General features: G+C 40.9%; 1 protein-coding gene across 1 annotated transcript in view; it reads left to right on the plus strand.

Moving 5' to 3' along the window:
* The window catches only part of LOC124776274 (protein ECT2), a 212,628-nt gene that overhangs the window by 119,415 nt on the left and 76,259 nt on the right, over nt 1-16,954 (plus strand). Inside the window, exon 10 of the mRNA XM_047251178.1 lies at nt 14,836-15,024. Coding sequence (XP_047107134.1) covers nt 14,836-15,024 — 189 coding nt within the window. The remainder of the gene's footprint in view (nt 1-14,835; nt 15,025-16,954) is intronic.

Raw genomic sequence — 16,954 nt, forward strand, 5'->3', positions numbered from 1 at the left:
GCTTGTGGGTTTTCATGCCTACATAGAATGCAGCACAATGGTTGCAGCTAGCTTGTAGATCACATGATTGGTTTCACAGGTAGACCTGCCTTTGATGGGATAGGTGATGTTTGTGACTGGACTGGAGTAGTTGGTGGTGGAGGACAGGTCTTGCATCTAGGTCTATTAACAGGAATATGAGCCATGGGGTAAAGGGTTGGGAGCAGGGTTGTGTAGGGACGGACAAGTATATTGTGTAGGTTCGGTGGATGGTGGAATACCAATGTGGGAGGGGTCGGAAGGATAGTGGGCAGGACATTTCTCATTTCAGGACATTTCTCATTTCAGGACATTTCTCATTTCAGGACATTTCTCATTTCAGGACATTTCTCATTTCAGGACATTTCTCATTTCAGGACATTTCTCATTTCAGGACATTTCTCATTTCAGGACATTTCTCATTTCAGGACATTTCTCATTTCAGGACACAATGAAATGTAGTGGAAACCCAAGTTGCTCCAGTCATGGTGGTACTGAGTTACGAGGGGAATGCACCTCTTTGGCCAGACAGTGGGCTTTGAAAGGTGATGGGAGACTGGAAAGATAAGGCAAAGGAGATTTGTTTTTTTACAAGGTTGGGAGGATAATTACAGTCTGTGAAGGCTTCATTGAGACTATCGGTATATACCAGGAGGGACCGCTCATCACTGCAAATGCGTCAACCCCGGTGGCTGGGCCGTATTGAAGGAATTTCTTGGTATGGAACATGTGGCAGCAGTAGAAGTGAAAGTATTGTTGGTGGTCAGTAGGTTTGAAATGGATGGAGGTTCTGATCCCAGCCTTATAATCCTATCTGCGGACAAAGGCTCCACCACTGTTTTGCACCGCAATGATTACCTGGCAGAAGAACTCTGCTATCTGTCAGATACATCGACCTACAAACCTTGCCACAGTGACCCCATTCCCGGAATCCAGCAGGACACTCCTCAAATCTTTAGGCCCATCCCAGAACCTCTACCTCGAGGCCATCTCTCTACTCACCCCTACCACTCCCTGCACTCCTAGCTTCTACATGCTTCCTAAAGTCCATAAACCCAACCACCCATGACACTCCAGTGTGCCCACTTACTTTGCCCCCACTGAGAGAATGTCTGCCCTCATAGACCAACACCTTCAGCCTATTACCCAGAACCTACCCTCCTATATGAAAGATACCAACCATTTCCTCCACTGACTCTCCACATTTGCTGCCCCTTTACCATATGGTGCCCTGCTCTCACTATTGATGCAGCCTCCATGTACCTAACATCCCTAATGCCCATGGCCTTACCGCTATTGAACGTTACCTTTTCCAACACCTGACAGATTCCAAACCAACAACCTACTTTCTAGTTGCTATGACCAACTATATCCTCACCCACAATTACTTTTCCTTTGAAGGCATTACCTACAAACAAATCGGGTACGGCTATGGGTACCCGCATGGCACCATCCTATGCCAACATGTTAATGGGCTATCTAGAGAAATCCTTCCTAAACACCCAGAATCCTAAACCCCTCATCTGTTTTAGCTTCATTGATGATGTCTTTGTGATCTGGATTGAGGTTGGGGACGCCCTACCCACATTTCTCCAGAACCTCAACTACTACTCCCTCATTTCCGTCACCTGGTCCTACTCAACACAACAAGCCACCTTCCTAAACGTTGACCTCCACCTCAAAAATGGCTACATCAGTACCTCCATCCCTATCAGACCTACTAACCACCAGCAGTACCTCCACTGCGACAGCTGACGCCCTTTTCATACCATACCTTTTCATACACCTTTTCATACACCTTTTCATACACCTTTCCATACACCCTAGCCACCCAGGGTCATCGCATCGGCAGTGATAAGCAGTCCCCCTCAAAAATATGCCAAGGGTTTCACTGAAGCCTTAACAGAATGTAATTATCCTCCCAACCTTGTACAAAAACAAATCTCATGCCGTAAAATGAGAAATGTTCTGCCCACTATCTTTCTGACCCCTCCCACAGTGGTATTCCACCGTCCTCCAAATCTACACAATATACTCATCCATCCCTACACAATCCCTGCTCCCACCCTTTAACCCATGGTTCATACCCCTGTAATATACGTAGATGCAAGACCTGTCCCATACATCCTTCCCGCCACCAACTACTCCAGTCCAGTCACAAACATCACCTATCCCTTCAAAGGCAGGGCTACCTATGAAAGCAGTTGTGATCTAAAAGCTAAGCCTGAATAACTGTGCTGCACTCTATGCGAGCGTGACAGCCAACAAGCTGTCTGTCAGCATGAATAGCCACCAACAAACTGTGACCAAGAATCAAATGGACCACCTTGTTGCTGAGCACGCTGCCAAAAATGACATACTTCATTTTAATAACTGCTTCACAGCCTGTGCCATATGGATCCTTTCCAGCAGCACCAGCTTTTCTGAATTGTGCAGGTGGTTCTTCAATTGCAGGTCTCACTTTGTTTGTGTAATCTTTCTTTACTGATTGATCTGTAGTGTGTGATAAATGTACATATTTACAATTGTAAGTCTACAAATGGTTGTGGTGTCATAATCTTAACTGTATAAAAACAAACAAAGCGGGCTCACTTGCCCAGTAGCTTCTAAGTGTTGGTAAAATATGGTATCCCATTACCAGGTTCATTTATGCTGAAAGCATTTCCAGTTTGTTCTGCATATCGAATACTTTCAGGAATTGGTAGATAATGCGGCAAGGCTTTTATTTTAGGCCCATCTTCGAACAAAAAATGGCAAATGACTTTGGCATCTCACCATTTTCACTGATGCTAAACAAAAGCACATGGCCAAGTACATTATTAACATAACCAGTGAACTGTCTTGGTTGGTAAGGTCCAGCCCATTTAAATTCTGATAAATCTGGAAGGCATTAGAGTACCTCATCATTTGTCTCTGATGTGACTTTTTCTGTCTGTCTGTCTGTCAGCACAACACTTTAATCAGTAACAATGAATTCTATTTTTCTCGAGTACATGACCTAAAAGATGATTTGAAATTAAACTAGTGCAAGGTTCTCTATCTCCCTTTTATGTATGCATGTGGTGTTATACCTAGTGATTGCCAGTATTATTAACAAGAATGAGTGATGAGACTTCACTGGTACCTGCCCCTTCTAGCACCTCACCATGAACTTTTGTGTAACTTCTGCAACCTTATTACACATCCGTTTCTTTTATAAACTATGAGTTGGCTGCCCTGAGAGAAGGTGGTGGGACTTGTCTGAGCAGCCAATGTACTACAAGCTGATAGTAAACTTCTGTTCCCAGTGCTTGATTAGTGTGTATAATATTACATATCATAAGAAGATATTCAGATGCAAGTACATAAGCTGCAATTGTGGTATGTTGGGACAGTATTGCCCCAAGGAATGTAAATGAGCCTTTTCACTGGTTAATTGAAGTTGCTTTCCAAAGAAATGTTCCAAAGTTAAAGAGAAACTTACCTAAATATTGTTCCAAACCTTTAAGATAAAGCAGAGACCATAAAATGCACAGTGTAAGTGAATACATATGTATGCACACTTGAAGCAGTAATCACCAACAATTTGTGATAATTGTAGTAAGTATTGCCGCCAGGTACTACGAAATTAAAGAAAACAGATCCCCTTGCATTAGATAGAGGTCCTGCAGGTTAATCTACTTCAATTTTTGTCCAATTATTAAGGAGATTATCTGCCTCATTAGCTCAGCAGTCAGCAGGGCTCACAGCCATGTGGCGGGGGAAGGGGGTGTTCGATTCCCAGCTGGGTTGCAGATTTTATCCGCTCAGGGACTGCGTGTTGTGCTGTTCTCTTTGTCATTAACATGCATGTCACCTAAGTAGCGTCAAATAGAGACTTACACTAGCGAGCAGAACACCACAGATGGGGTCGCCTTGCCTGTAATACAACTTGATCGTTTCATTAAGGTGGTTTATAAATGGGTCAAATATGTCTAAAGTACAGCAAAAGGATTAATTATTAGACACATGTACCCGTATAGCTAATTGATGTATGAATGATTCTGATGTGAGAAATAAATAATCACTAGAGTGTCGTCTCTCTAATAATACTATTTACTTTGCCCTGAGCTACTTTACCTGCTGCAAGAAGAGAAACATATTGCCAGTGAAACAATTCTTCCTGGAATTAAAATATTCCTTGTGTCGCAGATTTGCAGTGTGGGGGAAGCTCCTGTCAATGAAGATAAAAGGCTATGCGCTGCCACAATATCATTTTTAGTTATCTGACTGTCTTTTATCACTGTTCAAATTATGACTGCAGTAACATTACAGCTAATGAATTTCAGAAACTAACACTGATAACAGACCATAATTACACCATGCAACTAATTTTATTCAAAATAAAACAGTATTTTTAAATGACTTTCTGTATTTTCTTCGAGACAGACTATAAAATTCACAAACCGTTCCTTCTTCCACGATATATGATATGATATGAAAGACCTGAAGACTAAACCCCCCCCGCCCCCGCGCCAAATGTTGTCCGCCAAAGGCATATTATTCTTTTTACCACAGTACAGCTTATTCCTTTCAACATCTTATTATTTATGTTCCTGGTTAACATTGTAAGCCACATTCTACTGTATTTTGGCCAAGGGCTGCATCCATTCTCAGAGCTTACCATCGCAGTTGCGTTCTTCCCCCAACAAAAGTCAAGTTGAGAATGTCTCATTGTTGAAGCAGTAGGAATCGTGCAGTTTCTAGAAGTAAGGAACAATGGAGTTTAACGTCCCATTGTCATAAAAGGAAACAGAGAATGCCTGCATATTGATGTAAGGTCTTGTAGGTGGGGAGTAAAAACCATAACTTGTTAGCTTTTTTAAAGAAATTCCTGCTATTTGACTGTTAACTGTTTATTTATTGTACACAGTGATGATTTTGGCTTTGTAGCCATTCTCAAGTGCAAGTTGAAATTTTAAAAATATGTCTGACGTGTCATTGTCATAAATACACATTTCTGGTTTCCCAGATCAGTTGTCATATTACAGGATACGAGTACATAACCAAGATACAGAATATAGCTGACATCGTGCACCATGCAATATCAGTAAGAGAGTGTGGTGTATTTAACAGTTTTTAACAGCTAATATAGTCCTGTGACCTGCATTCATCACTTCTTTTCATCATCTGACATATGCCGATAACAGTTGGTGAACAGAAGTAATGAATGCAGGTCACAGGAATATATAAACTGTTAAATATGCCACACTGTATGTTAATGATATCACACGGTGCAGTATGTCAGCTCTGTTTTGTATCTTGTATATGTACTCATATCTTTAAATTAATGATATGAATATAATAGAGGGAAACATTCCACGTGGGAAAAATATATCTAAAAACAAAGATGATGAGACTTACCAAACAAAAGTGCTGGCAGGTCGATAGACACACAAACATACATACACACAATTCAAGCTTTCGCAACAAACGGTTGCTTCGTCAGGAAAGAGGGAAAGACGAAAGGATGTGGGTTTTAAGGGAGAGGGTGAGGATCCATTCCAATCCTGGGAGCGGAAAGACTTATCTTAGGGGGAAAAAAGGACAGGTATACAATCGTGCGCACACACACACACACACACACACACACACACACACACACACACATCCATCCGCATATACACACACATACGACGGCAGTTCAATAAGTAATGCAACACATTTTTTTTCTGAAACAGGGGTTGTTTTATTCAGCATTGAAATACACCAGGTTATTCCCCAATCTTTTAGCTACACAACACTATTTTTCAACGTAATCTCCATTCAATGCTACGGCCTTACGCCACCTTGAAATGAGGGCCTGTATGCCTGCACTGTACCATTCCACTGGTCGATGTCGGAGCCAACATCGTACTGCATCAATAACTTCTTCATCATCCGCGTAGTGCGTCCCATGGATTGCGTCCTCCATTGGGCCAAACATATGGAAATCCGACGGTGCGAGATCGGGGCTGTAGGGTGCATGAGGAAGAACAGTCCACTGAAGTTTTGTGAGCTCCTCTCGGGTGCGAAGAATTGTGTGAGGTCTTGCGTTGTCATGAAGAAGGAGAAGTTCGTTCTGATTTTTGTGCCTACGAACACGCTGAAGTCGTTTCTTCAATTTCTGAAGAGTAGCACAATACACTTCAGAGTTGATCGTTTGACCATGGGGAAGGACATCGAACAGAATAACCCCTTCAGCATCCCAGAAGACTGTAACCATGACTTTACCGGCTGAGGGTATGGCTTTAAACTTTTTCTTGGTAGGGGAGTGGGTGTGGCGCCATTCCATTGATTGCCGTTTTGTTTCAGGTTCGAAGTGATGAACCCATGTTTCATCGCCTGTAACAATCTTTGACAAGAAATTGTCACCCTCAGCCACATGACGAGCAAGCAATTCCGCACAGATGGTTCTCCTTTGCTCTTTATGGTGTTCAGTTAGACAACGAGGGACCCAGCGGGAACAAACCTTTGAATATCCCAACTGGTGAACAATTGTGACAGCACTACCAACAGAGATGTCAAATTGAGCACTGAGTTGTTTGATGGTGATCCGTCGATCATCTCGAACGAGTGTGTTCACACGCTCCGCCATTGCAGGAGTCACAGCTGTGCACGGCCGGCCCGCACGCGGGAGATCAGACAGTCTTGCTTGACCTTGCGGCGATGATGACACACGCTTTGCCCAACGACTCACCGTGCTTTTGTCCACTGCCAGATCACCGTAGACATTCTGCAAGCGCCTATGAATATCTGAGATGCCCTGGTTTTCCGCCAAAAGAAACTCGATCACTGCCCGTTGTTTGCAACGCACATCCGTTACAGACGGCCATTTTAACAGCTCCGTACAGCACTGCCACCTGTCGGAAGTCAATGAAACTATACGAGACGAAGCGGGAATGTTTGAAAATATTCCACAAGAAATTTCCGGTTTTTTTCAACCAAAATTGGCCGAGAAAAAAAATGTGTTGCATTACTTATTGAACTGCCCTCGTATGTCTGCTTGTGTCTGTGTATATATGTGTGTGTGTGTGTGTGTGTGTGTGTGTGTGTGTGTGTGTGTGTGTGTGTGTGTGTGTGTGTGTGCGCGCGCGCGCGCGCGCGCGCGTGTATACCTGTCCTTTTTCCCCCCTAAGGTAAGTCTTTCCGCTTCCGGGATTGGAATGACTCCTTACCCTCTCCCTTAAAACCCACATCCTTTCGTCTTTCCCTCTCCTTCCCTCTTTCCTGACGAAGCAACCGTTTGTTGCGAAAGCTTGAATTTTGTGTGTATGTTTGTGTTTGTTTGTGTGTCTATCGACCTGCCAGCGCTTTTGTTTGGTAAGTCTCATCATCTTTGTTTTTAGATATACTCATATCTTTAACATGACATCTGGTCTGTAAGACCAGAAATAATGTATTTTCAGTGGTTATTTGTTATGGATATGTCAAACATATTTTAAGTTTCAACATGCCCTTAAAAATGGCTACAAAGCCAAAATCATGATTGTGTACAATAAATGAATAATTAACAATCAAATTGTGGAAATTTCTTTCAAAAAATTCTGTATGGCTGGGGTCCCCCACAAAGGAAATGTCATTAATAGCTTGTTAGCATGGAATAGAAGAAACATAAAAGGAGTGGGCAATACTGGCCTCTGTCACCATTTTACCCAAATTTCATGTCCTACGCATAATATAACTGATTGCTTGTCATGATGATAATTCGTATTAAATTCATATCAACACAGCACTCTTTTATTTGTTGTCGCTATGGGAGCACTATCATGCTGATGCAGTGGCTATAGGAAAGATACTGACGTTTGAGGTGTTTATGAAAACACGTCTGTTTCATTATTCATCCAAGTTAATACAGTAGTATGAATGAAAACCAGAGAAGACTGTCACAGGACATCATACCACCTCTGTTTAATTACTCTCACTCCACAGAATGTGTGGATAAGTACTGTTCGTCAAGTTTCTGTCAGGGTCACACACACACACACACACACACACACACACACACACACACACAGAGTCACTCCACTACCCATTGTATGCATCAATAAAGAACACTCCATGCAACCTCCCACTGCCATGCAGAGCAAGCACTACATTTATTGCACCACTGCAAACAAATGTTACATGTTTTTATTCTTTAGCGGCAGCACAATAATGTAAGGAACTGTTCAGTTGTCTCTGGGAGGCAGTGTGTCCTTTTTTTCTGTACTGATTTTGCAGTGAAAATCCCCAGAGTAGTTGTCACTAATGTCTTTGGTGTTCAGTGGCCCCTCTCTTTTAGTCCTAAAAGAATAGTGTTAGATTATTGGTCACTTTAAGTTTTGAACTTGCAGAACTGTTATTGAATTGGGCTTGCACATTTCATGCAAACTCACTCTACATGTAGACCCTTACGGTTATACCCTATTCAGAATCAATTTCTCATTTGTTACTTAACTGAAATCCTTTGTTGATATTCATACACCAAGTAACTTGTCCCCAAATGTTTTTCCACTGCATATGTTCTTGTTCTAAGTTGATAGACGAAAAACCTGAGCATAGCAAACTTTGGAAAGTTAAATGAAAACATGGTCTACTGTATCAAAAGAAAATTTCGCTTGAGGAAACTATAAAGTTACTGAATAACCAGACTGGCTTGCCTGTTCTTACCTTCAGGAGCTGAAATTGCAGTACTAGTCGTAGACGCATTTGTTTTCACTTCATACTCACTCTGAAATTTTTCCAAGGAGGGTAAAGATACTAAAATTTCCACTTTTGATACAAATAAATTGATCAGTTTCATGAGGCATCATACTATAAGAACTAAATTTTATCGGTGATGCCAAAAAACCTTATTATATCCCAGATAATAGATAATTGATGGTTGTCCACTGAGTATATAATAAAAACTTTGTACTCCAGATTCTAGGAGGGCAGGAGCAAGTGCTCTCTCTTGTACCCCTTTGCAGACATCTATTTTCATTACTGTCTTGTCCCTCTTTCCTCCTTGAGGGAGGAATTAATAATTCTGAAAGCTAGGATAGTTTTTTTCTCTTATGTGTGCTCCTACAAGCATTACTGCAATTTCGGCTCCTTAAAGTAAGGACTAGCAGCCATTCTCTCTCTTTCAAAATCAGTCTTCTGTTCTACAAATATTTATTTTGCCACCCAATATGCATTTTGAAATGCAACTTCATCTTGCTTCAAGTGAAGTACCTTCGCTGAGATCTTGACACTGTAGAAACATGTATCTGTAGGAGGGACAGGAATTTTTTTTAATCTTATCACGGACATATTGATATTGCTACGTCTTTGCATATGACATAGAGTGAGGTTTACTCTTCATATTTATCTGTTGTATGTGCACTGCCTACAGAAATATCACTGGTAGTTAATTCAGTGAATTTTGTGTTAGGTAAGACTACCCCAGGTAAACAAATTTACAGGTACCCAGTTATTCTATTTGACAAAAGTAGTAATCTCTTCAGTTGTAGGACGAATTAATACACAAATATTGAAATTACCCTTCCCATTCCAGTGGTGAGCGGTGCTCCACACTGCACCTTGTTTTCAACTCCAACGTCAAGCCTAATTGGACATAATGTTTTGTAGCTCTCATATGCTACGTTCTCAAATATGACTGTATAGGCATCAGTGCTGCATAGTACTGTCATCTGTTGATGCCTGTGTTAACTTTGTGTTGAAAACTGTAGCAGTTGTATGGAGAAAAAGATTGTAATTAATACATTCAATTTAGTAGGCACAAAAGATCATCATGCACAGTCGTTACTAGGGAAGAGATTGTAGTTTTTTTAGAGGAATGTGTAGGTGAAAATAAGTGAGACAATGATTTTGTTGATGACAGTGATTCATTTGTAAACAATTTAAGAGAAATGGTGATGGAAATAGTCCATCCTAAAGAGTTTAAAAACATATCACACAACAAAAAGTTTTGTGTGGTAATGCATATGTAAATATATTTGAATGAAAGTGTACTTTTTGTTTTAATCTATACCTTAATTGTTGGTTATGGCCTCACTGTTCCCAGATACACACACTCACAGCTCTCTACTATGTGCTCACCGCCCGGGTGGCAATGGTGTGTATAAGAGCCCACAGAGATGCCATGTGTCTGTGTTGTAGAATACATTGGGTTAATTTTTGCTAAACATCTGTATTACTGATGGAATAACAATGAGCTACGAACTCCAAACAGGAGTGAAGTGTTTTCGGTTACTTGTGTGGTTATTAGTTTCATTCTTAAATTTCTTGCGTGTTTGTGAGCTTCCTAGGCACAGTGTTCTGATATCTACATCTACACCTGGACTCTGAAAACCACTATAAAGTGGATGTCAGAAGTTGAGACCTCACTGTAACAAATATTTGAGTTTCTTCCCGTTCCATTCACCTATGGACAACAGTAAGTTTGCATGCATGCAGTAATTAATCTAACCGTTTCCTCACAATCCGTACATGGGCGATAAGTAGGGATTTGTGTATTTCTAGAATAATCATTTAAAGCCAGTTCTTGAAACACTGTAAGTAGGCTTTCTCTGGATACTTTGTCTATCTTCAAGAGCCTTCCAGTTTAGTTTCTTCAGGATCTCTCTGACACTCTCCCATGGGTCAAACAAACCTGTGACCGTTCATGCTGCCTCCTCTCCTCTCCTCTGTACATATTCCATATCTCCTGTTAGTCCTATGCGGTATGGGTCCCACACAGTTTAGCAATATTCTACAATGGGTCGCACAAGTGATTTGTAATCAATCTCCTTAGTAGACTGATTACTTTCCCAAGTATTCTACCAATAAACTAAAGCATACCATTTGCTTTACCTGCAACTGAGACTATGTGGTTTCGTATCCCTAAAAAGTGCATCATCCAGACATTTGTATGAGGTGGGTGATTCCAACAGTGACTCATTGATTTTATGGTCATAGATTACTAAGCTTTTTTTCAGTTTGCGGAATTTTACGTTTCTAAATGTTAAAAGCAAGATTCCAGTCTTTACACTACAACCCCTCCCCCTCCCCCCCCAATCCCTCTGTTTATCTATAAACAGGTTTAAGGTGCTATCTGTGGCTGATAAAAAATTCTGACTCAGATGCAGCCGCTTGTCTCATTTTAGAGGAAGCCTCTCAGCCTGCAAGATCTGAGCAATTATAGAGGGTGGGATTATTAGTAATTGGGAGCTCCAAAATTATGCACATAATGGGCCCCATTAAGGACATGGTTACCGAGGAGAGGTCCCCCAAAATGATGCCCATCAGCAATATCCTTAAATTGCATGGACAAAGTGTGCATACCGGGGTGAGTCATCCAAGATGTGAAACAGATCCTTCTAGATGCCACAAAGAGCACAGTGTGCAGCCAGCTGCAAGTGATGGCTCATGTGTGTACTAGTAATGTGTGCCACTTTGATTCAGAATAGATTCTCTCTGGTTTCAGTCAGCCACACTATGTGATCAAAAGTATCTGGAAACCCCCAAAAAATATGTTTTTTCATATTAGGTGCAGTGTGCCACCACCTACTGCCAGGTACTCCATATCAGTGACCTCAGTAGTCATTAAACATCGGGAGAGAGCAGAATGGGACGCTCCGCGGAACTCACGGACTTCGAACGTGGTCAGGTGATTGGGTGTCACTTGCTTCATACATCTGTACGCGAGATTTCCAGGTTCCTAAACATCCCTAGGTCCACTGTTTCCAATGTGATAGTGAAGTGGAAACGTGAAAGGACATGTACAGCACAAAAACTTACAGGCCGAAGTTATCTGTTGACTGGCAGAGACTACCGACAGTTGAAGACCATCACACAGGAATTCCAAACTGCATCAGGATCCACTGCAAGTACTATGACAGTTAGGCGGGAGGTGAGAAAACTTGGGATTTCATGCTCGAGCGGCTGCTCATAAACCACACATCACACCAGTGAATGCTGAACAACGCCTCACTTGGTGTAAGGAGCGTAAAATCGGGCGATTGAACAGTGGAAGAACGTTGTGTTATCACAGCACAGGCCTACATTGATGTTTTAAGCACCTTCTTGCTTCCCACAGTTGAAGAGCAATTCGGGGCTGGCAATTGCATCTTTCAACACAATTGAGCAACTGTTCATAATGCATGGCCTGTGGCAGAGTGGTTACACGACAATAATATCCTTGTAATGGACTGGCCTGCCCTGCCCAGAGTCCTGACCTGAATCCTATAGAACACCTTTGGGATGTTTTGGAACGCCGACTTTGTGCCAGACCTCACTGACGGACATCAATACCTCTCCTCAGTGCAGCAGTCCGTGGAGGATGTGCTGCCATTCCCCAAGAAACCTTCCAGCACCTGATTGAACGTATGCCTGCAAATGTGGAAGCGCTCATCAAGGCTAAGGGTGGGCCAAGACCCTATTGAATTCCAGCATTACCAATGGAGGGTGCCATGAACTTGTAAGTCATTTCAAGGGAGGTGCTGGAATACTTTTAATCGCGTAGTGTAGCTGAATTGGCAAAGACTGCCAGTCTTGATCGCGAGATGGAGGCAGAGCTAGCCATTTGTAGCATCCATGTTTCTGAAATTACTCCTTCCAGCTGTATATAAAATTTTACATGAACAAGACTGGTTTCATGGTTTCAAGTCAAATCTTTGGGTGTATAGCTACAAGATAGGAAACCTACAATTGACATTGTAATAGTAAAACAGATACCTGTCCCAGTAATAATACCACAGCTGTAATCACCCCCTTACGTACATAATGGCAGCTTTTAGATCAGTTGAAACAGGTCGCGTTCCTGTAAAAGTGGATTACTTTAGAAACATTGATTACTTCAGCTACCGTTACCCGCAGCAAAAAATTACTTAATCTGTAACATCATTGACAGAACTAGTTGCAGACCTTTGGTACAGAATCGAATGGAGGGTTTGAATCAGAGGCTCAGACAGTTTGACAACCATGTAGGCTGCAGATTCTTCGTCTTGCACCATAATGTGGTGGATCATCGGGCTTAATAGATAAGGGATCGACTACACGGTAGTGGAGGGCTGTGCGTAGAGCACTAGGCAGTTCTTTTAGGTTAGAGGGTCTTGGAGAAGAACGAAAAGGGTTTTAGTTTCAAAGGGTGCAGATCAAACATGGGACAAGAATTGACATACGACCCATGGGTATTATAGTAGTAAACTGTCACAGCTGTGTTGGGAAAGAACCGGAGCTCCAGGTGCTAATAGAAAGCACTGGAGCACAAATTGTTTTGGGTACTGTAAGCTGGCTAAAACCAGAGTAGTTCAGCTGAAATTTTTACAGAGGACCGGGCAGTGTTCAGAAAGCATAAATTAAGTGCAGTTGATGGTGGTGTGTTTGTTGCTGTTAGATGTAGCCTGTCTTGTGGCAAAATTGAAGTAGATAGTTCCTGTGAGGCAGTATGGGTAGAGGTTATACTTGACAACCAGAATAAATTAAGAACTGGTTCTTTTTACCAACTTTCTGATTCAGATGATACAGTTGCTGAAAGCTTCAAGACTTGAGTCTCATTTCAAATAAGTACTCCACTCGTACAATTATACTTGGTGGTGACTTCCACCTACCCTTGATTTGTTGGCAAAATTGCGTGTTCAGAGTTGGTTGTAGGATTAAATATTGTCTGAAATGTACCAAATGCTTTCTCTGAATATTATTTTGGACAACAATATAAGGAAAAGATAAAAGTGCCACTTACTGTAAAGGTGACCCTTTAAGTTGCAGACAGGCACAATGAAAAGGCACTTACACATTAGCTGCATTCCAGTCCAAGCTTCTGGAGATAGTAGCCGTGTGCTTGCCAGTGTAAATGAGTGTGTGTAAGTGTCTTTTGTTTCGCTTTTGTGCAACTTAATGTGTTATCTTTACAGTAAGTAGCAATCTGTCTTTTCCTTGTATTGTTCACTGCCTACACTATTCTTGTGTGTCTGTCATGTGCTAGATTATTGCTGTGCACTATGCAATTCATGCCAGATAGGATTGACAGACCACATCAAAAACGTTCAAAGAGGGTCAGCTCAATTTTTATTATCGTAAAATAGGGAGTGTGTGTCACAGATGTGATAATTGTGGTGGCAATCATTAAAACAAAGATGTCTTTTGTTGTGGCGAGACCTCTTCACGAAATTTCACTCTCCAGTGTTCTGTTCCGAATGAAATATTTTGTTGACACCCATCTACATAGGGAGAAATGCTCATTATAATAAAATAGGTGAAATCAGAGCTTGCACAGAAAGATTGAAGTGTTTGTTTTTCCCACACACTGTTAGAGAGTGGAATGGTATAGAAATAGTGTCAGATACATAATTATGGATTATAGAATAGTTCTTTAAGTGTAGATCGATTACTATGCACCAGAAAAAAAAGGACGGCATTGAGTGGCAGACAGGCACATTTAAGAGTAGATTGCTGGATGTAGTCTATCAGAGAAAATCCATTGTAGGTGGTACCACCCATTCTAGGAATTTGCTGCACCATGAAAGGCAGGGCCATACGTGAAAGCAGCCTATTTTGCTGCAACCACTGTGTGGCAGTCTGTGGGCATTACCACTAACAAGCTGTCTGTCCATGTGAAAGACCGCTGGCAAATTGGTATCCATCCCCTTTCCCGCCCCTCACCTCTTTTATACCCTCACTATCCAACCCAACTGAGATCACTCACTCATCCCAGTGAGGCCAAACTGCCCAGATTTTACATTGTTTTTGCTGTATTAGTGACAATTTATGTGGGTGTGAGAGAATTATACACAAATCTTATGCCTAATCAGGTGTATATTGCAGGTTGAGTCTGTTTTGTATTGTGTTTAATATCTGTGCATCTCTTTTTGGCAGCTGTTCAAGAGCCCATTGGAGGATGTATCGGAACAGGGTGGTGCGCTGTTGAATAACACTGAATTAAAAATAATTTTTGGAAACCTTCCTCCTATCTATGAAGTTCACAAACAAATGTTGGAAGAACTACGCTCAGCTGCAGCCAGTTGGAAAGAGGAAATCAGCATTGGAAAAATATTTCTGAAATACGTAAGTGACAATGACTGCAAAAAATCCTGTAAATTTTTGATGTTTTTGAACATGGCTGTCATGTGTGACATGGAAAAGAGTAGCTGGACCTGTTATAAAATGTTGTTGTTGTTGTTTTCTGCATTCTTCAGCCTGAAAACCAGTATGATCTCCATGCTAGTGTATATTATGCAAGCTTCTTCACCTCTGCATAACTATTGCAACCTAAATCCATTTGAATCTGGTTACTGTATTTAAGCATTTGTCCCCTTTACATATTTAATCCTCCACACTTCCCTCCATTACCAAATTCACAATTTGTTGATGCTTCGGAGTATTCTAACAGCTGATCATTTCTCCTTGTCATGTTGTGCCATAAATTCCTTTTTTCCCCAGTTTTATTCAATTTCTCCTCATCAGTTATTTGATCCACATATCTAATCTTCAGCAATCTTCTATAGCAACACGTTTTGAAATGTTCTGTTGTCTTCTTGTCTGAAATGTTTACTGCATATGATTCACTTCCTCATAAGGCTACACCCCAGACTAAAACCTTAAAACCTTCACAAAAGACTTCCTACCATTTAAATTTATGTTTAATGTTAACAAAATTCTGTTTTTAGAAATTCCATTCTTAATGTTTGTAGTCATTATTTTGATAACCTAGGAATCAAGTTAAATGTTCAGTTAGACAGTGTGTGTGTGTGTGTCTATATATATATATATAATGGAAGGAAACATTCCACGTGGGAAAAATTATATATAAAAACAAAGATGAGGTGACTTACCGAACAAAAGCGCTGGCAGGTCGATAGACACACAAACAAACACAAACATACACACAAAATTCAAGCTTTCGCAACAAACTGTTGCCTCATCAGGAAAGAGGGAAGGAGAGGGGAAGACGAAAGGAAGTGGGTTTTAAGGGAGAGGGTAAGGAGTCATTCCAATCCCGGGAGCGGAAAGACTTACCTTAGGGGGAAAAAAGGACAGGTATACACTCGCACACACGCACATATCCATCCACACATACAGACACAAGCAGACATATTTAATAGGGCAGACCAAGGAACTTTTGCAGACAGCATAACGTCATCTTCACATCAACATACTTCAAAATAAGACAAAGCAAGCTTAAAACTTGAGAACATCTTGACTGAGTAAGGAAAAAAGTGCAGCTAGGCCACGTAAACATTGTCAAATCTTTTCACAGAGAATTTTGCAGTATTAAGGTACTAAGAGGAATAAACACCAGTTCAGACCACTCCAAAGCCAAAATCATAACTAAATTCACACCAGAAAGAAGAATAAACTGAAAACCAACGAATAAATGAGGAATTAAGACTTACATCAATTAATTAGAAATAATAATTATCAAGAAATCATAGAACTCGTAAAATTTATGTACAGTTTAGAAGAAATTATACTAAGTATCAAACAAGAAGCTGAAAATGTTGCTCTCTTAAATCCTCATATAAGATGTGGACTCAGAATGTGACAGTTCATGAAGAAAGACACCAAGCACGGCTAAAATTTCAGACCCACAAAACAGAAGACAATGTCATCCACCAACTTAATACATACCAGAAAAAATCCACTCAAACTGTCTGGTGAGTCAAGAGACAATATGAGATGTGATCAACTCAGTAGAAGAAAACTACCACAATACCAATTCCAGAAACAGTTAAAAAACATTTGGAAAACAACTATAAAAAGACAGCCCTCGCAGTTAATGCTGAAAAATGAAGAAGGGAAATGACACATAATAACAAAGAGAAGGTTGAAATTGTGACAAAAGCAATCGGTAAGTTTTGAAGTATGAAGAGCCTCAGAAACTTTAAAAAGTCAACATTGAAATCCTAATAAAGACCAGTCCTAAACACACAAACACCCAACACTGAAGAATTAAATTAGAATTATATTAATACCTTCAGCTGCTGAAGGGCATTGA

The sequence above is a fragment of the Schistocerca piceifrons genome, chromosome 2 (genome assembly GCF_021461385.2).
Source record: "Schistocerca piceifrons isolate TAMUIC-IGC-003096 chromosome 2, iqSchPice1.1, whole genome shotgun sequence".
NCBI classification, from domain to species: Eukaryota; Metazoa; Arthropoda; class Insecta; order Orthoptera; family Acrididae; genus Schistocerca; species Schistocerca piceifrons.